This window comes from Macrotis lagotis, chromosome 6 (genome assembly GCF_037893015.1).
Source record: "Macrotis lagotis isolate mMagLag1 chromosome 6, bilby.v1.9.chrom.fasta, whole genome shotgun sequence".
Classification (NCBI taxonomy): Eukaryota; Metazoa; Chordata; class Mammalia; order Peramelemorphia; family Peramelidae; genus Macrotis; species Macrotis lagotis.
This window is the reverse complement of record NC_133663.1, coordinates 225,619,220-225,643,780: the sequence shown is the minus strand read 5'-3', so window position 1 is coordinate 225,643,780 and position 24,561 is coordinate 225,619,220. Positions and strand designations below refer to the sequence as shown.

The window sequence follows — 24,561 nt, the reverse complement described above, 5'->3', positions numbered from 1 at the left end:
ATGTTACAGGTCCTGCATGACTCTAGATGAGAATATCTCTGCTTATAAAGGCAGTTAACAAATAAATAAGACACCAAACTTCAAAGGCCTGTATAGAAAATAAAGTGGGGAATTTTGTTAGCTAAGGCTATTTTTTTCCCAATTTTGACCTTTGACCTAAGCTTTCCTCACCTAAAATTAAAAAAAAACAATTAAAAGAAAGCAATTTTAATTAATCTGTATAAAAAAATATTTTGCATTACCTAAGAATATACTACAAAGCAAGTTTTTAAAATGCATTGTGTAAATTTAAAATGCTTCCATAGTAATACCTTCCTTGGGAGTTAAAAACAAAACAAAAAAAAATACAACTCCACCAAAAAGAGATTAGTATACTAAGCATTCTATTTCTAGAAAAATATGTAATTAAATATTTAAATGATTGACAAAATTTTAAACAAATAATTTCTGAATCTATAAACAAGGAAACATGTTCACAAAATCATGCACAGATTCTGAACTGGAAGAAAACTCAGAGGTCATAAAAATACCTACTAAGTAGAAAGAATTCAATTCTACTTGGAGACAACAAAGGAATGATGAAAAATAGTTCTGAACATTTCCACTTTAATATATTTCAATCAAAGGAAACACAAAAGTAAAAAAGAAAGCACATAAGAGATTACTAAGTATTAATGAAAGATTGTAATTCTTCCTTTCTGATCTTGTAATGGAATTCAGCTATAGAATTTTTAAAGGCAAATATTGAAATAATTAAGTATATGAAGAGGTGCTAACCATAAAAAAAATTTCATAAAGAATGTAAGATTATACTGAACACCATAATAAATATTTTAATAAGAGAATTATAATCATAAACAACTATGGGAATTCATGTAAATTCAACCAAAAAATATACCCTTAAAGAAAGATAAAATTTCTAAAGGGGCCAAATTCCACTGCTTCATAATATCTGATATTATAAGAATAGAAAATTAAAGCATTTACTTCTGTGGAAAATATTAGCAACATAAGAGCTGATTCAAACTTGAGTTAATATTTAAAATTTTCACACTAATTTTGAATTAATAGTTGATCTAGGGAGATTATGAGAAAGAATTTTTTCCCTTTTTATCCCCTGATGTCAAAGTTTAGAAAAGCAAAATTTAAACAACAAAAGAAATTTACATTTCTTTATTTAAGGGAATGAAGGTTAAATTAGTCATTATGCACAAGTGAAAATTTACAAAAATTTACTAAGTATATTTATTGTTGGAATTTTCTTCAACAAAAAAAATTATCTAAAAAGAACTATATAAAAGGATTAAGTTTGTTTTTTTTTTCCCCAAAAAATACCCTTACAACTGCTCTGTGTTCTTGACCAATGTAGTCTGATCCCTTTTGACTCCAATTTAACCTTGTAAATTTTCACCTATAAAACTGGGGGGGGCTTGGATTAAATGGCCTTTGTGGTCCCTTCCAGTACTAAATCTTTAATTCTCTCATTTTAAGAATAAGAACTCGAATTCAAAAAGACACCCTGATACTCCAGGAAAAAAAAAATAACCCTTTTAAAAGTCATTTAATAGAGTAACAGAAAGCAGTTACTTTAAAAACATTTTTTTGTTTTCTACAACTATAAAAGACTTTTTTTAGAAGTACTTACTACTACTTAAGTACAATTCTATGTTATAATACAAAAATTATACTGAAGAACTTCAGAAAAGGTCAAATGAACCATACTCGTTAATCCCTTAAAAAAAAATCTAAATTCTGGACTTCAGACATCAGACTATAAACACACATGCATCAAATATGAACTAAAATTAAAACTGTGGTAAATGCAAAGGGGGTAGGAATTTAGGTATATTGTTTATTTAGTACAACATGGAATTACTAGCAAATTATTAAAATCAACTCCCCCCAACAGCTTTAAGAATCACAGAAAAGTCTAAGTCACTTGGACAAAGCAGCTGAAAATAAAAACAAAACTTCTGCATTGATAACAGAAATCTATAGGGTAATTATTAGTCTTTTAAAAATTAACATATATAAAGCATAAGGATGGCATGTATTAAGTCCCACTTACACATACATGGGAAGTGAAAATACAAAACAAATGAAATGCCAGCATGGTACAATTAACTCAGCCATTGTTAATGGAAAAGAATAGTGTTAACTATTAATGGAAATTCTAAAATTAAGATTTACTTTGGACATTTGACTACACATAGGCTGAAATCTATAACTCATGATTTCAAATCTGACAGAGTAATAAAGAGTGTGGGAGATCTAAGGTTACATGTATAGTCTACATAGTGAGTTATTCACTAAAATGAATGAGTTTATTGTACACATATAACATTTAATATATATCTATATATACAGAAATATATATACATACATACACACACACATACACATACACACCACATGCTAAGCATGCTAAGAATTTCTAAAACTATTTAGGACAAAAGAGCTTTTCCTAGCAGAAGCACATCATGCTTCAGTGTCAGTAAACACACTATTTGTTTACTTACCTCTTGGAGCAGATCTGCCTGTTCAATGGCTTTAAGTACATTTTTCTTGGATGTTTCCTGAACTTCTCCTCCCAAAAGAAACTCATCCAAAATAAAATAAGCTTTCTCAAAATTAAAAATTATATCAAGTTCACACACCTGAAATGTAGAATAAGTGTATGTTAACACTCAAACAAAAATTTTTCTCTTCATTTTTAAGTCAGGAAAAATGTATAACTTAAGGATATCTGCAGTGCCTATTTCCATGATACGAAATTAGTCCCATTCTTTCTAAAAAACCAGTATTGCCATCATAACAAAATTGATTTTTAACAAGCCAAATATGTGCATTTGTGGTATCATAATTTCCTTAAAATATTACAAGAAAGAAACCTAAATCTGTAATCTCGTAATCAATGCGTAATATTATTTCCTTTCATCGAAATGGATTTTAACTAACATTATCCTGAAAGAATAGAAATGCTAACAAAAATTCAAATTCTATAATTAAAGAACACAAATGTGTTTAACATTTTAGATTGCTTTCTGTTATATAATTTTAAGCCTCATTCTCTTAAGTGTGATTTTTTAAAAGTAAGGCAATTCTAGCCAAGAGGACAATCAATTAGAAAAATATTCTTTCCTTTCTACTGTGTAATATTATCTCTAAGTTTTGTGGTACTTATAAAGAGCCTGGCATTATAACAAAAGTCTTTGAGTAGTCTACATACTGTTACCTATGAAGGACTAGGAGATTTTTTTCTTTCTCATGAGAAACTTTATTTTCTGAGGGCAGGGCAATGAAAAGCCCTCATTCATTTGCCAGTTCTTGTTCCCAAAATGCTATGATAATAACTTGATTACTAGGCTCTGTTAATTATACCTTCGTCAATCATTAGCTAACCTTATGTCTCCCATTTCAAGCATTATATTTTCTAAGTTTATGCCTTTGTTTTTTTTTTGCATTTTCAAAAAAGCTAATTTTTAGTGCAGATTAACAGTTTATTATGACACACCTAGTCAAAAAGTAGTCTCTCTTTCCTAGTCCAAGAATTAAAATGCTTGATTAAATCAAAATCACAATGCTCTGGCTAAATTCTTAAGACACTTAATGATACCATTACTTTAAAACAGAGTATGATGCTCATTGTAAAATACAAGAATGTTAAGACATATATAAAGTTAGAAATGTGGTTAGAAATCTTAAAAAATTACTACTCACACTGCCAAAATATTTGTCAAGTAGTTCAACGTAACGATGAATTATTTCCAGGGTAATTAGTTCATTGTCCTGATCTTCAATAGCACAGCAGAAATACAGGCTAGCATATCTGTAACAACATATAAGCACCAAGAGAATTTGTTCAGAATTTAATATTAAATGCCATCAATAGTCATCACTGAAACAGAAAGAATTTATTAGATTTCTCCAAACTTTTTTTTAAGGAATTTACTTTTAACTTCCTAATTAATATTATCCATTCAAGATACAAGAAGAAAAATAACCAATGCATGTGTATAAAATAATGCATTCATCTCAGATGAAATTTCCAAAGAATAAGGTGTATGTTGTTATTTTAATATCCTTTTTTTGGTATAAAAATCTACCACATTCTTTGTGCCATTTCAAACACACATCTAAAAGTAAATTTCATCAGTTTTACTGATGTAAATTACCCAGAATTTGCTAACAAAGCAAATCAAGGCAAGGAGAAAAAAAACAAAAAAACAACTACTCAAATAAATCTAAAAGTTCAGTCCCTTTAAAACACTGTAAACAAGAAATGAAGAAAACATTTCCAATAGCAGGATGTTTGTAAGAAAAACCAGCAATTTTGTTTTCTTAAATACAGGCAGAAGCTGAAAAATTTTCATGAAAAAGCAAACATTTGTTTTTGTTGTTTTTCTCTAATGAACATTCTGAAATTAATTATATAACAAGATGCCACACATGACTTGTCAAGTTGGGTCAAGTTATAGCAGACACACTTAGGCTATTCTATCTAGTTGTCACCCAGGTACCTAGATGAAACTTCATTCTCATAGATGTTAAATCCCAGTCACAAAAGTGAGTTTCAAAAGGATTCTAAAATGGGTCAAAGATTATCTCTATTATTTGAACAGACCACACAGGCTCAATAAAACAATTTTCTAACTCCACACTAAGTAGAATTCAAAGGTATTTCTCATCATTTCTGAGATGGAAAGAATTCCCATAGTCCCCTACAGCAGCAGACACCTTGTCTTCCTTGTACATTATCTGTATCCCACAGCTGCAGTTTGGATTTCAGATCTATCAGGAATGTATAAGTCATTCCATTATTGAGATGGCATAATGTATTGATATTCCTATATTTCTCCCCCCGAATGAAAATTCAGAATTGTAGAATATCATCCCAATAACATGACAAAATTACTGAGGTGAAAAATTTATCACTAAGAATTAGATCTATATTTAATAATTATATAGTTTAATAGCTATTTAATTCACAAAAGCATTTTAATGAGAATTAAAATAGTATAAAAAGAAAGTAATGTAAACTTGGGTTGGAGAAAGAAGCAGAGTTAAAAAAGAGACTAAAGGAAAATAATTTCAGTTGAGATATAAATATGGGTAGAGATTGATTTGGAAAATGAAGATTTTTAAAGTTGCTAGATGCATTATCTAAATCTAAGCAACAAAACATACAAAAAGGGCTTCATCACATCAATGCTCGATTTCATACATAAACATTAATATATAATGTCAGTTCTCAAGATATTTATATGTTCCTGTTTCTCTCTGTGTATATGAAATCTTCTGAAAATGAAGTTCATCCTATATACCAACTGGGTTTGGATAATAATTTATATCACCTATACATTATATAGTCTTATGTTTATATACTTAGCACTCACTGCAATGCCATATCCTTACATAGAAGCTAAATAAATTATGAGGAAGACTTTGTGATAAATTGGAATGAGCTCTGGATTAGAAATCAGATCAGTATTCAAGTTTCAGCTTTGCTACATAATGCTGTGTAACCTTGCACAAATTATTTTATCTCTTTGTACCACAGTTCCTCTTTTGTAAAAGGAGATTATAGGACTTTGATAGCCTCTGAGATCTGTTCCAATGTAATAGCTTTAATATTATGGAGCTTTTATTTTCACATCTTAAGGAAAGCTCCTTAACTTTTCTAAACTTCAACTTGCTTAGATTTGGATAATCTCTATGGCCCTTTTTCAACTCTAGAATCCTATAACCTCTAAGTTGTTTCTGTGATTCAAACCAATTAAACATTTATGACTATTAAATTCTAGACTCTGTAGGAAATATTTAAGACATGGCCCTTGTCCTCAAGAAGCTTATCATAAAGTAGAAGAGATAAAAGCACCTAAATAAATTTAAAATATGCTAAGTACATAGAAGATTAAAATGTATTTGTTTATGTATATTAGAAACCTCAGTAATAGAATAAAACACTTCTGGTTTTTTTAAATTTAGGTTTTTGCAAGGCAAATGGGGTTAAGTGGCTTGCCCAAGGCCACACAGCCAGGTAATTATTAAGTATCTGAGACTGGATTTGAACCCAGGTACTCCTGACTCCAGGGCTGGTGCTCTATCCACTGCACCACCTAGCCGCCCCCTGGTTTTTTTTTTTTCCCCTTGTAGGACAGAAGGGATAGGGATAAGTAGGTAAGAGAAGAATTTGTGACAGCTTCAAGCAACTTTCTGATCTGGAGAAAACATTATCCTGAGTAGACTAGAAACAAGGTGATATAGTGGCTAGAGAATTCATCTTGGATTCAGGAAAATCAAAACTTAGTAGTTGTATGGGTAAGTCCCAGGTTAAATCACTTAACATTTCCACTTTAGTTTCCTTCTGTGAAATAATGGGATTGGATTATTTATCATTAAGACATATATATATATATATATATATATATATATATATATATATGGCACACAGATACACACACACACACACACACACACACACACACACACACACACACACACACACATACAAGGCATCGATATAGCCAATATAGTTGAAGGATGTCTTTGCTAAATATCCTAAGTCATGACTAATTTTTTTTTGTCAACTCCTAGATGGTGGTATATGAGTGTTTTAGGTTCAAATCCCAAATTTGAACTACCAGGCCAGTCTGAGTCAGATCCAGCCAAGATTTTGTTAATAACAGGGAGGACTGTAAGTTCTTGTAATCTTCAGCTTTCTGACAGTACTTTTTGGGAGGGCTGGCTACATAATATGGAACAAGTCACATTGGTCAGAGAGGATCAGAAAGTCGACTGCCTTCTGAGCCTTCACCTAGATGTGAATGTACTCTAATGGTTTTAAAATCTATGCCCTAAAGATAATGTTGTAAAGTGTCATTTGTTGAACTTACTTTTCAATTTCAGGGTGAAGTGATCTCTAAGACTACCAACCATGGAAGACATGAATCCTCCCTAGAGGAAAATTTTGGACATAAGAATTATGCTAATGGAACTTTTTGGGATTTTCTTAAATGGCATCTGGAAAATACTTTGGAATTTTGCCAGGGGATTTTGAGGGAACTTTTGAAATTCAAAGGACTGGGAGATGCACTTGAATACCTGAATCACCTCAGGATCCCAGAGACTTCCAGCATTGGTGAGAGGGATAAATGTAAATGTGCCAAATAAACCTAAACTGAATTGCTGAGGAGGAGGGTCTATTAATCTTAAAGTATAGATAGCTTCTACTTTATCTCCTATGAATTTTAATACTTATTCTTGGGACTGAAGGTCCTTATGATATAGGTCCTGACAAAGGTCCTCAGTGTCCTCCCCTTCTCTGGTAGGAAGGGCAACTACTTGTTTGTGGCTGCTGGATTGCCTGTACTGGTAGTTACCTCTGGTCCTAATAGTGGCATTCATAGCAATAGTGCTTGGTCAATAGAGAACAAGAGAGAAGAGCACTCAGCCCAGCAGTGGCAGCACTCCTCCTTTGGTACAGGTCTGGCCAAGGCCCCCAAACAGAGGGCTAGCACTCAGAATCCAACATAATGGACACCAAGACTCAGGAAAGGGAAATAGCATTTTCATGCCAGGACTGAGAATCAGAAAGCACCAGCACAGACAGTGGCGTCTGCCTAGTGACAGAGTGAGTACTGCAAAGACAGGCTAGCATTACCATTTGTTTACTCTAACTTGTGTTGCCAGTATGGTACCCGGCAGCAACTGGACAATCTCTTTCCCAGGGCAGGCTGAGAGAACAAAGACAAGTATTGTATTAAGTCCCGTTTGCTTTCAGATGAGGAATAGGTGAAAAGTGTCTATTTCTCCTTCATGGAAAGGAGAGCTTCTTGGCAAAGCCTCTAAAGAAGAAAAGTTCTAGTAGTCTACTCAAGGTCCTGCTGGGTAAGCCTGGGAATACTAAGAGTGTGGTGGTACATGGAGATTCTCAAAATAGATCCCGGAATTGGCACAGGCAGCATGCAAGAAAGTAGCAACTTTACTATCAGTGACCCTGACCCAAGATTAGGATCAATAGCTGTACTACAAGGATCAATTACCCTGTGGCCTTGCTATACTTGGTGCTGCTCCTACTCATCTTTATTTACATCATGAAACCCATTGTGATTTGAAAATCTGTGGTATCATATGCCACCTGGACCAGATCATTAAGACATGAAACTCTGTTCTTCTAAACAGAAGAATTAAAACTTGGAATTTATGGTCTTCAATCTCTGTGAGGTCCTCTCAACAATTTTAAGGAGACCATTACATTGCTTATGGAATTTTTTGCTATCTCCATGATTGTTTCTGCTTTCTCCAGTGCAATTTTCTTCATCTTCAAGGTTAGGGATGTCCAGCAATTGCCCCAAGGATATGTAAGTGGAACTCTAGAAGACCTTTAGGATTTCACCAAAAAGGAGTAGGGTGTGCTAAGCACAATATTCTAAGTCTCGAGGTGATTCTTCCTTAATAAGTATGGAAATTATCTGTGAAGCTTAACTGACCAAGGAGCAGGCTATTAAGGTACTTCCTGGTAGCCTAAGGCCAAAGAGCAGCCTAAGGAGCTAGGAACTCTGACAAAGGCATCATCCTGGCTACCCCAAGAGGCAGAGCAATATGTCCAAGTTGTCCCCACTGTGTCCTTACTGAATACCCTTTCATGTTAAGTTAAATGTCACATTTCATTCCAATCCTCAGTCAGGTCTAGCTTCTATCATTTCTGCTCCGGTAAGCTGACAGACAGTTTAGGAAATGTGAGGATATGTACCTATATTGTAAAATTATGTCTGATCAGTGTTAAGATGAGTGAACAGAATCATATGTGAGGCCTAAGATGGAGAAAGATCAATATGAATTGGGATGGGGAATGTTTCATGAAGATGGCATTTGAGCCATCGAGGTTTAAAAGATGACATTATTTAACAGGTAGAGCTGGAGGGAAGGATACTGCAGGCATAAGGAACACCATGCACAGAGCACCAAAAGGGTGAGATGGGTATGGGGGAAATCAAGCAGTCTCTTTTTTGGCTGGCCAGGTGGGAAATGATCAGAAGACTAGAAAGAAATTCATAGCTGGCTATGACTATCAGGATAAGGAGTGTGAATTTTATTAGGGAGGCAACAAGAGTCACTGAAATAGTTAGAGAAGAGTGACATGCCTACATTTATGCCTGTTGTTCAAGCTCTTTTTCTCTACTTATCCATTCCTCACAAGGCTGCCGGAGAAAGAAATGTTAGTTAGAAACTTACTGCTTCAGGCTAGCAAAGATAAGGGTCCAAACTTGGTTGGTGGCAGTAATTACTGACTAAAAAGGCATTTATAATTTACTATGTGCTAAGCACCAGGAACACAAGATATTAAAGCAAGATAGACCCTGCTCTCAAGGAGCTCCTATTCTAACAGGAAAACAACACATAAAATCAGATGAAAATGTCTTTAAGATGCAGCAGCAAAGCAAATGGGTATCTTCTTTGATGCTTTTCCATTAACAAGCTATATATTGTAAAAGTAGAACTGTTAAGTTTTGGTAACTGGCGATGTGAGAAGAAGAGGTAAAATTAATAGTAAGATTTCAAACATGAAAGAGTACGTTTATAAATGGTGCAATTGATAGAAATATTGTGTCAAGATGACCAGATTAGGGGACCAAAATAAACTTGGGTTTCATTCCAATCTAAGTATCACTAGGAGATTAATTTTCTTAGTTAAAATTATGTAATTCTTTTGCCAAGAAAAGTGGCAAATTGAGCACATGCTTGATAAGCAAGCAGAACATCCAAGTTTCATTCTTGACTCCCAACACTTCTCATGTCATGTGGCCATGGAAAAGTCATTAAACCTCTCTGACCTTTACTTCCTTATCCATATGAAAGGAAATCTACTTTAAGTGACTGCTGAAAGGAAAAAAAAAAACCAATTGATAACGTGAGGGAGGTTTCTGTAAATGTGAATTATGATTCCTGGACTTCAATATGACAATTTAGGAATTATATAAAAAGCCTTGTGCCTAAATACCCAAGAAGATCTAGATACCAGTCTAGCTTCTACTAGATATGTGTCTGAGCCAAGTCTCATTTTCCCTAAGCCTCAATCTTCTCATCTGTATAATGGGAATAACAACTTGAACCACTTCTCTCACAGGGTGCTTGCAAGAAAGCACTATGGAAATGTTATAGGTTTATTAACCTAACAATTTCTTAATACAACAGAGATACTCCTTTCCAAATTACTAAATGTCATAGAACTGATAAAATTCTAATAAGAGTCATGAGAGTCTACAGAATTTCAGGATACCCCAAAGCAGTAAGGCAAAAGAGAAAAATATTTGCTCAACATAGCAAAAATTAAAACACTGATTAATGAGCATTTTCTAAAAGCAAATACTTTGTGCCAGACCCTTGGCTAGATACTAGAGATAGAATGACAAAATATATTCAAAAGGACATGAAAAAATGTTATAAAGAACAACACAAACATGGGCACTGAAGTAGGGAAAAGAAATTTAAGATAAAACTCAAGAAGAACAATTGTTAGCAGACCTTTAAAAAAATTAAGCTGCCATTCATTTTGTACATGTATTTATTAACCTAATCTTGAAATAAAATCAGTAATAGATAAGTAAGGGGAAAAGGTATTGTTGAATATTTTTAGCACTGGGGATTAAAGCTTACTCTAATTACTGGCACAAAATACATTTGAAAGTGCCTATTCTTATATTCAAAACACATGACTTCTCTACAGTCGGCTAAATATCAGCTGACTTTTGGTGAGTGCAGCTAAACTGTTCTCATTACCCATTGGTATTTCATTAATCTTTGTTATTGAAGAAAAATCAAATCAACAATATTCCATGGCCAAATTTCAAGATAAAATAATCTGGAGGCACATAACTTGTATTTTAATTTGACCTAACTTCAATCTAGTGATATTTCCATAATTCCACAATATAAACTAAATTTCCTTAAAAATATTTGAACATTAGGAAATTTTAGGATGGAGAATATTGATACAGGTCAGAAGAAACAAGGCTTAGAGAATAGCCAAGAGAGATTAATTACTTAATAAGAATAACTCTGAGCTCTGTATATTTGGTAATTCACCCCTTCCCAGAAGTGCATTATTTTCATTTGAGTTCATTTCAGTTGAGCTAAAGTACCAGTAACTGGATAGAAAAAAGCTGGGGGTAAGATAGAAAGACAGAGAAATATTACACTGATGCAGGGAAAAGTTACAAAATGCTTAAACTAGGGTAGTGACAGAGAAAAAGAAGAATGGCTAAGAGATAAAATGAGAAGAGTTGTTTCTATTGCATTTCAATTCAAGAGTTGTTTGAACTACTGTACTATTAACAGAAACAGGTAATGAGGAGGTGAGGAAAAAGTGTAAAGGAATATGAATGAATGAGAATTTCGATCAGTGAATTAGAAACTAAAATATGCAGATAATGAAGTTTGCTCAGTCCAGTAATAACTATGGAATTGAGTTAAATTCTTCTATTCCTTCATCTATCACTACCTAATTCTTCAACCTACCAATATTTTGCCTGTTAGATTCATGGAATAGATATATTATCCTCGATCCACTTATTAGTCTATTCGATTTCATAAACTTCTCAGAGAAAAAACACACTGGTCATCTATGACTGTGAAGGATTGAATGAATTTTAACACCCCAGGCTACACATTCAATTTTGTGCTCTCTCTCTAACCCTTGATAATTTTGTAACTATCTGAAAAGGGGCATTAGATTGGTATTAAAGAGATCTGAGTTCTGTAGAACTCTACATTTGCTAGTGGGGAGACCCTGGACAAATTTTTCCAAACTAATTCTATAATCATTTATTAAGGCACTATAGGAAGCTAGGCCTGTGGATTCAAAGACTAAAAAGAAACAGTTTGTAGGGGCGTCAGTTTCCTCATCTGTACACTGAGTTGGGAGGCAGAAGGGACTGACTTATCTAGGGTCCCTTCTATTTTCAAATTCTATACTTAAGAAATATTAAAATAATACTGCTACAGAAGGACAGATCATTAAAACCCATTCCAATTTTTACAAAATAATGTTTTCCTTTCCCCTAAATTTATCCACCACTAGTTCTGAAACCCTCTTTACACATTCTTAAAAGCTTAAAAAATAGAGAATGCAAAAAATTGACCTTTTTTTCCCTTTCTGATTTCATAACTTTTTGTTATCAGTTCTTTTATCCATGTACAAAATGTTTTTCTAATATTTTCCTTTTCTTTTGTTCTGTCTATTATTTGTGCTAAAAATGAAATTACTGAAGGAAAAGCAAGATAAAGAAAAGTCAATGTCTCAAATCAAAGTCTACAGATTAAAAAATATTTTATTCTAGTTTGAGAAATAGTACTTTCATTCCAATATAATTAAATGAGACTACTGTACTTTCCACGGGAGTAAATATTACTATTATATATTCTATTTCTCATCTTGTTATAAAGAAGTAATTCATATAAAAAGTAATCTCATAAAGATCAATCTTCAACATCTTCCTATGATGAAACTACTTCATATTTCACCACATTTTGATAATGCAAAATGTGTATTAACTTTCTTAATAATCAAGTGTATTCTGTTTTAAATAAACAATTATTTTACACATCAATATGATTGAAAAGGTTTGGTTATGTGTGACAAAAATAAGGCTCAACTGATCAGCTTCTCTTTATGCCAAGCACTTAAACTATAAAGCCAAAAAAGTTCCTGCCCTCAATGAACTTACATACTATGGGGGAGACAATGCATGTGCCTGTAAGTGTTGTCAAAATCCATAAAAGATTCTTTTTTCTTCAGGGAGACGAGCAGGAGACATGAAGGATTGGACAAGGATAGAGAAATCCACAATTCTAAGAGTCAGAAATGAGAAAAGTTTGAATCTCATTTATTTGGGGGGAGGGGGTAAAAGTGACAAGGGGGTGAAGGGACAAACATGGAAGCAAGCCTTGGAATGCTGTCTGGAAGTAAAATCAAGAAGGGCAGTTTTGTTGGACCCACCTGAAGGTATATGAATAAGGCTGGAAAAGCAGATTAGAGTAAGATTTTGAAAGGCTTTAAATGTATACAGAAGTTCTCATTTGATGCTTAAGTTTCTTAAAGTCACAAATAACTTACTTTCACTGAAAACTACTATTCAAAATTTACTAACCAGAAGCCATTTTTTAAAAGGTCTGAACTATACAATGTATATTAGTGTCAGGAACCCGAATTCAAATCCTATTTCAGACAGTAATTATGAGCCAAGTATGTGTTTTCAAAAAAACCTCAATAAAATGCAGATAATAGTTGTACTACCTACCTTAGATGGTTGTTAAGGACAAAGTGCTCTGCAACTCTTAAAATGCTATTTAAATGTGAGTTATGATTCACTTTTTTTGGAAGTTAATACATGTGAAATATTATCATTAAAGCTATCTTTAAACTTTGAACGAATCATCTATTAAGATATTTCCTAATGTCTATCATTTTAAAGGAGCAAGATTATAATTTCTTCTAAAATTACTCAGGCTTCATAAATTTAAATCTACTTTCTCTAGGCATTACTAATTACAAATGTAGTCTTCCTTGGTATATAATTGTCCAAAAAGTCAACTTTCAAAATTAGTTGATTTTCATTCATGTTTGGACACAAGGGTGTCAATGAAATTCATTCTCCCACTGCAACTTGCTGATAAATGAAAAGTATACCTTTTGTAGACAATCTTCAGATCTCGCCACTCCAAAAAGCTGCACATTTTGGGTTTACGGGCTAAAACTGTTTGAACAAGTTCTCTTGTGATTTTTTTCTTTTCTTTGTCCGATAGTGGGACATACCATTTCTGAAGTCGGAGCTTTCCCTGACGACTAAAAAGCAACATAAACTGCATCTGTTAAAATAAACAAAGCAAATCTTATATTCAGATCTTTGGATCTATACACTGAGATAAAGCTCCATTTTTTCAATCTGGTTTTCAACAAGTTCCATTACAACAGAGCAGAGAGAAGGTAAACTGATAGATGATTACCATAATATCTACGCTAAATTAAAAAATATATCATTCACAGAGCCCTGTCTAGTTGTCTCTGTCTCTCACACACATAAAAACACACACATACACAGAATACTCTGAAACAAACTCATAAATGTAGTTGAAAATTTTAAAAAATTACATGTTTAGAGCAGGAAACTGTCACCTGTGATATGCTTTAGTGAGTGCTTTAGTGAGGCAAAGAATAAAATATGTTTTAGTAACATCTGAAGTCATAAAATATGCTGCTGGTTCTTTCTTCTTATACCTTTTTTGTCCCAACTGGAAGGGACTTTTCAAAACATATCAACATTTCAGTTGGTATCTTTTAACAGAAATAAAAATATAAAAGATCAACCATGCTTTGAAATCAAATATCTACACTCACAGTCATCTTATAAAAATGAAAACCAACACATGGTGGTGCATGGCTATACCATGAAAGTCATGAATATACAAATGCTATCTTTTAAAGTGTTTGATATTGAGTACTTAAAGGACTGCAAGTAAAACATTGAAAAATTTTAATGACTTGACATTTTTAAACTATCCATAAGGAAATATTGGCTACATGAAATAATACATTTCACATATAATTCTTCAAATCACATCAGCTTTTTTAGTAATGTTAAAATTTCAGATACAATTGTTCATTCTGGATTTTCTTCCCTAATATTCATAATATGTTGAACTTTAAAAATGCAACTTTTTTGTGAAATTGACCCTTTCTCAATTTTGTAAAGTATAATTTTCAAAATTACAAATAATCAAAGATACCTCACATTTTCGACTGAGCTAATCTTATTCATCCAATTAAAGACCTAAACCCATTCTAAACTCATTTGAGAAAACTCGTAGTCCAAAGAGTCAATAAACATTTATCAAAGGCTTCCTATGAATCAGGGACCAGGCTGATAATATTAATGCTGTTCTACAGATCTGAAAGCTGTTCACAATGGGCTATTTCGATATCTTTATAATGGGTCGAGCATCGCTGATAATCTAAATACTTTCCCAGGGATCTCCAAGCTCCTCACTAAGGAGTATGGTCCCGCAAGAGATGTGTGAAAGCTTCCCAAGCACCGGGCTGATAGCGTCCACCTCTTCAAGCCTCTCCGAGCTCCTCACGAACGATGACTTTAATTTTCGCAAAAGGAAACGAAAGGACCAATCGGTCCTTTCAAGTCTCAAAGCCGCTACAGAACTTGCAAGAAAATACGATTTCATTTTCCTACATTTTGCAGAATCGAGACTTATCGGTGGAGGGAGTCCTGGGCCGGAGCTCCTACTCACGGCAAATAAATCACTTTTCCTCTTTCAACACAAGTTCCCGGTAAAACCGGGGCTGTCGCTGCCCGGGAAGCGTTCCGAGTCCAGCCGGGGGGCAGTCGCCCCCCTGGAGGGTGGTCTTAAGCCGCGGGGCCCCGGGGAGAGCAGGTCGCGGGGCGCCGCTGCCCGGCTCTTCCGTCCGGGGTCTCCGGGGCCACTGCGCCCCGTGCCCGCCCCGCAAGCCCAAGTCGGGGCTTAGCCGCCCTGCGCCCCCGCCCGCGGGCCCGGACAGCGCGAGCGCACCGAGGGGACCCCCGCGCCAGGCGGGGGGCGCCGGGAGGGAGCCCCGACTTCGGGGAGGCGACTCCGCCCGGAGCGCCCGAGGAAAGTCACGGGGCTGCGCGGCCCGCCCTCCCGCGGCTCCCCGGGGGCCAGGCACTCCGGGGAAGTCTGTGGCGGCCCCACGCGCGCGCGCGAGGGGAGCCGCTGTTATGGGGGGGAGAGAGGGCGCGGCGGGGGTGCGACGCCTCCCCCACGTGACGGCCCCTCCCGCGAGGAGCCCCCCGCGGGCACAGACTTACCGTGGCCCCGACGGGAAGGACGCGCCGCCGCCCGCGGCTCCCGCAGCCGCCGCCGAGCCAAGCGCCCCTCAGACTGTCTGGCCGCCGAGCGGGCGGGGCGCGGGGAGCGGGCGGCCAGGCCCCGCCCCGGGGGCCGGGCGGGGGCGGGCCCTGGGGGCCGAGGAGGCGGGGCCAGCCGCTCCCGGATCTCCCCCCGCCCCCCGCCACGGAACCGGCGGGCCGGAAACGGGGCACGTGACCCGGAAGCGGCTCCCGGACCGAGCCTCCCGCCACAGCCCTCCCCCGCCCGGGCCGCTCGGGCTTCCTCGCCGGCGGAGGCGCATGTGCGGGCGCTCTCCCTCGCCTCCTCCTTCCCCCGGCCCTCCCCGCTTTCTCCCCTCCTCTTCCCGCCCTCTCGCTCCTCCCCCCGCCCCTGTGGTACCATAATGCAGAGCAGGCTGGGAGTACCGTACGGGTACTTGCGCCGGCGCCCCGGCGGCGAGGAGCGGAGGCGGCCTGCCGTCCGGGCTCGGGACGCGCCGCTCTGAGCCTGCGCAGTGGCGCAGCCGCGGCCGCGCGGAGGCGGGCTCGTGCGCCTCCCCTCCAGTCCCGCTTGTTTCCCTCGCGCGTGGGGGCTGAGACGGGGGGGGGGGCATCGAGCGCACTCTGCCTGCGGGATGGAGGTCCCCGAGCCCGGCGCGCCGACCCCGGGAAGGATGCGGAAGGGAGGGGGGCGCGGGAGGGAGCCGCCGCCCGGGGGAGGGGAGGGCAGGGCAGGGCCGGCGCGGCCGCTGCCCCCTGCGCTTCCCGGGCCAGCCGGGGCCCCGCGGACCGTGGGGCTCTCACGAGTGGGGGAGGGGAGGCGCCACCTCGCCGGGAAAAGTGGCAGAAACTAGATGCGGTGCCCCGGGGCAAGCCCAGGCCCGTCTGGAGGAAGCGCCTGCCGCCCTGGCCCAGGACGGGCCGGCCCCCGCGGCTCCCGCCGCTCCATGCTTTTGTCTTAGCCCAGCTCCGAGGAGAGCTGCTTCTTCCTCAGCCGGAGATGTCACGTGTGTTTGAGTGATCTGCCTCTAGACGGAAGAACCCTGCCTTACATTTCTGATTGACGCGTTGGCTGGTTGCCTCAAAAATAAACGCTCTCTGTGTAGAACGTATTTTTAGCTATATTAAATGACAGTTTTCAATGTGAAAAAATGAAATTTGTAGGTGAAAATTGCCAGAAATAACCATTACATAACCTTAGCCACAGTTTTTATTCCAATGAAACAATGGCTTATTAAATCCTAATAGCAAAACACAAGTGCAAACAACCTAGCAATTAAAAGGGTAGTGCCATTTAAAAAAAAAATAGGGTCTTTCTCCTGGCAAGAATAAGGGAACACAATTTATAGAAGCAGATGGTCTTTTCAATAGATTGTAGATAGTTCATTCCCCAGTCACAATATTAAGTGCTAATTGTGCAGTCACTGTGAAGGCTGTAACCACTAGTTTGTTAGTAATTAACTGCTTGCTTTTAGATCCAAAGATTTCCAAACTGTGGGCTTTTATAGATTGCATGTTTCTTCTCTCTAAACATTGTCTTTATTTGTCAAGGCATTTAAGTATATTTCCAAATCATCAACTTTAGCTATTTAGGAAACACCAACTAGTTTGAGTTAATAGCAAGAGGAATAAAGTGATTTATGAAAGAATTTTAGTCAGATTCTATCCCTTTTAAATTAGATTTTTATTTTAAAAAATCCTCTGCAAAATTTTTATTCATTTAAATCTCAATGAGAACTTCATGGAGTGGGGATTCTATTTTGTTTTTAATATGGTTATTCTTATGCTCTTGGGGAAAGAGGATAATTTGATTACAAGAGGTCAGGGGTTATATGAGTAAACTAATCTTATAACAGCCCTCCGAATTGTTTTATATATCATTTGGAAATTATTAAAATTCATTGTAATGAGTTATGATATATGAATAGATGCAGAATGAAGTAAGTACCTGGGGGCAGGGGAGAATTACAATGACCACAGCAATGTAAATGAGAATTTTAAAAAAAAATGTGTGGGGCGGCTAGGTGTCGAAGCAGATAAAGCACCAGCCCTGGAGTCAGGAGTACCTGGGTTCAAATCCGGTCTCAGACCCTTAATAATTACCTAGCAGTGTGGCCTTGGGCAAGCCACTTAACCCCATCTGCCTTGCAAAAACCTAAAAAAAAAAATGTGAATGAAGTGTAACAATAATGGCTAAACAGCCATGAAGCATTGTGGAATGCTACCTATACATATTTGATGTGTTGGTTAGTTTTGTTGATTTTTTTCTCATTTCATTTTTATTCTTTGTTAAAAGATGGTTTTTTGAATGGGAGCGGGATATATTGGGAAATAAATGTTACATAAAAGCAAGATACTAAAAATTAATTTAAAAAGAAATTTTAAAGTTAAATTATCCAATGAGAATGTATAGTCAGATTATATTGAGTATCCAAGCAAGTCTTTTTTTGTTTTCCAAGTATGTGTTCAAGTGACCTAGGATAGCATTCTTCTTCTCAACTAATTGCTCCAATCATATGGCAATTGATAAACCAAGTCATTATGATTTAGAATTCTCATAGCTTCTGTGTTAAAGTTTTTAATACAGATATAGAGAAATATATAAGATAATGGCAATTCTGGAACTGGGGCAGGTAATTGATACAGTGTACTAGACTCTTGATAATTTCAAATCTGGCCTGAAATTCTTACTACCTGTGTGACCCTGGTCTAGTCACTTAACCCCCTGTTTGTCTCAGTTCCTCATCTCTTAAAAAAGCTGTAAAATGATCTTTGCCAGGAAAACTATAAAATAAGATTCAAAGAGATGGACATTATTGAAACAATTCAACAAAAGCAAAATTCTGAAACCTAGGCAATTTTATGATATCCTGGATGCTTAATTATGCAACCTTGGCAAGTGTATGAGCCTCACTTCATTATTGGGGGGATATCACAATGGGGATTATGATACTTGCTCTGTTTAATACAGATAATACATGTTTAATTTTGGTTTTTTTAACAAGGCAGTGGAGTTAAGTGACTTGCCCAAGATCACACAGATAATTATGTGTTTGAGATCATATTTGAACTCAGGTCCTCCTGATTCTAGGGCCAGTACTCTATCCACTGTGCCACCTAGCTGCCCCAGATAATATATTTTTAATAAAAGAATTTAGCAAACTATAAAGCAGAATACAAATTTAAGTGATTCTGATGCTCATGAATAAAATAGTAACATTGATATTTTTGAAAAAGGAAATATGCAATGACAGTTATTTAAATAAGCATTTAAATGAAATGAAAGCTGTCTTTAGATTATTGCCATTGTGTCTAAAAGGTGGTACTAGGATCATGTCTTCAATTACTGAAAAAGAGTTAGCTTTGACATACTTAGTAATCAAACTTCCCTAATAGTCTAATAAATTTCAAAAATAAAGGTAAATTATTTAAGATCTGTTTACTGATGAGTTGGGTATAAAAAAAAGTTTTAGTGCTTCTGTAGAACTCAGGCACCTGGATTCATTAGGGACTATTGATATGATAATACATTTTTTCTTTAACAACAGTAGCTTTTTAGGGCCTTATAGAAATAAAACATCCTGTAGATGATTTCATTTTAGGAAACCCTTTATTGAATTACAAAAATAGATTGTCTTTTGCAAACTATAAATAAATAGAAAAAATGCAGATTCATTTTAATGTATTAATTATGTACCTACTATGTATACAAGACATCATGGAACTGAGGATGAGTATACTGAAGAAACAGACTACCTTCAAACAACTTACATACAGTTTGTGTGTGTGTGTGTGTGTGTGTGTCAATTCAATATAGTATAAACTCCTTTAGAGCAGGGATGTTTGTTTTTTCCTGTTTCGTTTCCAGTGTATGGTGTAACACTGATCACTTTGTAAACACTCAGATACTGTTGCTGAGTTGAATTGAGTACATCAAATATTGGTATGGGGTTAATTGTGTGGGTCAGATATTTTTTCTTATATTGAATGGTCTGAAATATAATTTATTGAATTTTTAGCATAATGTAACTGACAGACTCAAAATACCTAACCAAATGTGTAAAGTACTGTTGAGAAAAAAATCCATAACATATATATATATACTCATTTCTGTTTAACAAATTAATATCTGTTACTGGTTTCAATGCATTGTGGCAAAAGTATTACCTTTATATGTTATAAATCTTTTTGAATAAGAAGAATGATCTGAATTCAACTGAATGATGATTTCACAACAACATAACAGGGATCCACTTGACAAAGCTTGGAAGGAAACAAAGGAAAGTATAAGGAGATCTTGGGCAAGGTAGGAGAGAGAGGAGATTGCTGTGCACATAGATCTGAACAGATTATTTCCATAGACAATAGCAGACAGAATCCTAAAGATGGGACCAATAATTCTTGGGCACAATATCCACTGAAAAAAGCCAGAACCAAAACCTATAGACTCAGGTTTCATTATTGGGATGAATGAAGTGTAAGTAGAGCGCAAGGTAAACTAGATGGTACACTGGCCCTGGAGTAAGGAGCACCTGAGTTCAAATCTGGCTTCAGACACTTAATAGCTGTGTGATCTTTAGTCAAGTCACTTGATCCTGTTGAGTCATTGACTTGCTGTGACACCTTTTGGGGTTTTCTTTACAAAGATAATGGAGTGAATGAGTTGGAGATGGAAATGGCAATTCACTTCATTATCTTTGTGAAGAAAACCCCAAAAGGAGGTCACAGCAAGTCAATGACTCAACAACATGTAAAGAAGCAAATTTTATGTCAGGATCACTGAGATAAGTCTCATATCAGTGGAAAGAAGCAGAATAAATAAAAAAGATATATTGGAATACCTTATAGTTTTTTAGAAGAGCAATCAGCAAGTATTTATTTAGTGACTACTATGTTCCAGTGATGTGAAGACAGATTGATAATAATGCCTGTTCTCAAAAGAATTCCAGAAATAAAGGTGAGGTACAGGTTAAAGAACATGTGGGTAGAGAAAAAAACAGAAGCAGTATTTTCATGGGAACATAACTCGTTTCACAAATTATATGAGGAGTTTGAAAAGGAAATCATAAATCTGATAAGAGAACCATAAAATTATTATAATAAGTTTAATTTCAACTAAACAAGCTTTTTTTTTGCCAGAAGTAAAGCAACTATTAAATCTTATCAATTGCCTCAATGATCACTTCATCCTTTTAAAGTAGAGGAAGAGATAAATAAAACTACTTTGTAGAAATGATAAGAACTGTGATCATTTGATTATAAAATTCTTGATAAGGGAAAGGTGGGCATAATCTAATAGGAACTATGTTTTGAAATGGAACAAATTTCAAAGAGTTCAGAGAAAATATCAGAATTCAATGGCCTAATATTTTGCTGGGGTTGTTAGTCCAAGTTCCAATATTGTTCTCAATTACAAAATTTTAAAGTGTCAAATAGAATTTATTATGATTAATATGATAAAGAGAACTGCTTAAAAAGACTCATGTACTTGCAAAGGAAGCTTAGCACCCAACTCAGATTTTTAGATGGCAAAACTGGAAAGCAATGGCTTAGTAACTGAATAGCACAATAGTAATGCAAAAAGCCAAACCAAAATAACCAACCAAAAGACCAATCCTGTAAATACTGTCAAGAGCATTGATACCCAGAAAGAGCTGAGATTGGCAATAAATACTGAGGACAAATAAAGGATTTTTTTTTTGCTATATAAGAACAAGAAGAAAATTCAAAAAGGGGAAAAGATTGCTGCCCTATTTGGTAGATGATGACAAGGGACAATGATAGGAAAGCTGCACTAAATTGTTTTGATTCTGTGCTTTAGATTCAAAGCTCAATTTCGCAAATATGGGATACAGGACAGGTATGTAGACAGCAGATGTAAGGAAAACTATCAAGAAACAGTTATCTTAAAGCTCTCAGTAAAAAGTACTATATTTCTATCTACCATAGTTCATAAAAAAGTTACACTATCCAGAAAATGATGTTGAATATTTTGTGAGAGGTCTGGAAGACCATGGGAGTATAAAAGAGCTATGAAAGAATTTTCCTTTTGTAGATTTGGTGAATTTTCCTATTTTACTCCCAATCTTGGGGTATTTTGTTTTGATTTATAAAAGATTTTATTTATTTTGAATTTTACAATTTTCCCCCTAATTTTGCTTCCCCCCCCACCCCGAAAGCAGTCTTTTAGGAAGACGTAATTCTTTAATGGTGTAGAGAGTGCTGAGTTCCTTATTACGAGCTTGCATAAGGGACTTTTCTTGGGAAAGTCAAGTGTGGTTCCAGAGAGAGCATAAATCTATATTTTGTTTTTGTTTAAATAAAAGATAAATTAACAGTAGATGAAAATGTCTACATTGCTTTTATGGTCCTGGGAATCTAAGTTCTGAAATTATTTAAGTAAAGGAAAAATGTTAATGGTTTTAAACATACCACAACATGCCTTCCTCCCTACTCTCTCCCCTGTCCCCCAAGCCTTTAGAGATGTCTCTTGCAATCCAAATCTTGATATGAAACAATATCAAAAAAAAATTCCCACTAGATCTGATGATCTCTCAAGATCTAAAACGGTTATTTTAATGCTCTGAATTTTCAATCTTGTTCTAAGTTCAAATGACAAAATCCTAAGGTAACAAGGGGAATCTATCTCTGGCCAAGGGATTTCCAATGTAATCTTTTTTAGATCACCTTGAATTAAAGTACTTTAGATTTTGAGCTAGCATATTGTAAATAATAAATTTAGCTAGGTTGTCTTGTAAATTACATCTCAAATCTCCAGATATCAGCATTTTCAGTATTTCCTCTAATTTTTCCCAAGAATAATTGGAACAGTGGTGTCAAATATATAGAGAAATGGATCCTGTGGGTAGCATATTGATTTAGGAAAATTAACATCTATAATATTTTTATTTACTTTATTAAATATTTACCTATTATATTTTAATCTGGTTCCAAAGCACTAAGGCATTTTGTGGGCCAATTGCTGGTGGAGAATCAGACACTTCTGGTCTAGAACAAGGGCTCCCAAATGGTGGTCCAGGAAATCCTGAGAGAAGGGACACAGAATTATTAAGAAGGAATACATCTTGTTAAAAATATAAGAAATGTTATACTGCTATATATGAAAACATGAAGATATCCCATGCACTTGAGTCAACTCTAACAATCTATTTAAATAAGCTATTAATAAAATAAATGAGATATGGGTGAAAGAATCTACATTGATACTGATGGTTCTCAGGAAGAAGTCTTATAGATCCTAGAAATTTCAGAAACAGTAAATACTTGATCAAGCAGAGGTTTGCAAAGATTTTTACAATAAACCTTTCTCCAATAACAGAGGAGCCCTACCACATTTGGACTCAATATCATGGTCCCTGATGCACTTCATAGGGAACAGAAGAGAAATGAATGAAGAAAAGATGAGAAGAGCAGCTGGTCTAGATCATGGATTCATGGAGGAGGTCATAACTCAATGTAACAGATTTGACTGGATCAAGATAATGATTGCTATCAAATGCTACAGATAACTGAAGATGGATGAGTATTAAGTGATCATGAGATTTGGTAATAATTTGGTAATTCTTTGGTAACTGGAGAGAATAGTTTCATTTGAGTGAAGTGGTTTAGAAGCAATACTATAGAGAATTTAGAAGAAGGGTAGAGCAGTAAAAGTGAATGATGAAAAGTTTCCCACTAATAACAAGGATAATGAAGAGCTGACTATAATTAAAAGTGTTTCAGATATTATTCTGAACTGAAAAACATGAAGATCTTTATACTGAACAGAATCTAAAGTTTTAAATAGAATATATTAGCAACAGACTTATAATGTACACTAAAGATCCTTAGAAATTTGCAATAAAGAAATAACTTCTACTGTTGTGTATGTGAGCTTTTATAAAATTGAGAATAGCAAGATTTTTGATGGATGTAGTTCAGTACAAAAGTATGGTGGCTCTTTGTTGTTATTTAATTGTTTTCAATTCCTCATGACCACTTTTGGGGATTTTCTTGGCCAAGCTCTTAGAGTAACTTGTCATTACTTCTCTAGCTCATTTTGCAGATGAAGAAATGGAAGCAAATAGGATTACGTGACTTGCCCAGGGTCTGAGGTCAGATTTGAACTCAGGAATGTTCTATCCTTTGTGCCACTTAGCTGCCCTGGTGGTGGGGATAGTGATTATTATAAAGACAGGACTAGCATATGACAATTTTGCTTAGCTTATTTGATCTTGCTCCTAGTTTTTGTCAGTCAGTAAGGGAGATGGCAACATAGTAAAGGAAGATAATGCTAGAGAAAGAAGTCAGAGAAATTGGGTTCAAATCCTGGCCCTGAATCTTACTATCCCTCTACTTTGGGGCATGCCAATTAGTTAAGCAATTAACCTCTTTATATTTTAGGATATTTTTAAAATAAGGGGATGGATCAGATGATCCCTGTGGATCCCTATGCTCACTAGAGTGCTAGATGAAAGCACATTTTGCAATTTAAAAAGAACTGTTTAATAACAGAGAGTTGGTTTGGAACTGAAGAACTTAGAGTTGGCAGCCAGAGAGAGGTGATCAGATAAAAAGAACTAATATTAATCCTGTGGGGACAGAATGGTTTTCTTCCTACCTTTGCTGGTATGAGGATAGTGAGATAATTTTTGTCAGCTCACCTTTCTCTTGGAAAGAC

General features: G+C 36.2%; 1 protein-coding gene across 4 annotated transcripts in view; it reads right to left on the bottom strand.

Annotated features, from left to right (window-relative positions):
* Nucleotides 1-16,382, bottom strand: part of AP1S2 (adaptor related protein complex 1 subunit sigma 2) — a 31,392-nt gene extending 15,010 nt beyond the window's left edge. Inside the window, exons 1-4 of one of the 4 annotated variants that reach the window (XM_074192376.1) lie at nucleotides 16,282-16,382; nucleotides 13,691-13,869; nucleotides 3,721-3,829; nucleotides 2,520-2,657 (exon numbers count right to left, since the gene is read on the bottom strand). In XM_074192376.1, coding sequence (XP_074048477.1) covers nucleotides 2,520-2,657; nucleotides 3,721-3,829; nucleotides 13,691-13,869; nucleotides 16,282-16,284 — 429 coding nt within the window. In that variant the 5' untranslated portion in view covers nucleotides 16,285-16,382. Of the gene's footprint in view, nucleotides 1-2,519; nucleotides 2,658-3,720; nucleotides 3,830-13,690; nucleotides 13,870-15,860; nucleotides 15,970-16,281 lie in introns of those variants that run through there. The other 3 variants (XM_074192377.1, XM_074192374.1, XM_074192375.1) reach the window with 3 other exon arrangements.
* Between the last annotated feature and the right edge of the window lie 8,179 nt (nucleotides 16,383-24,561).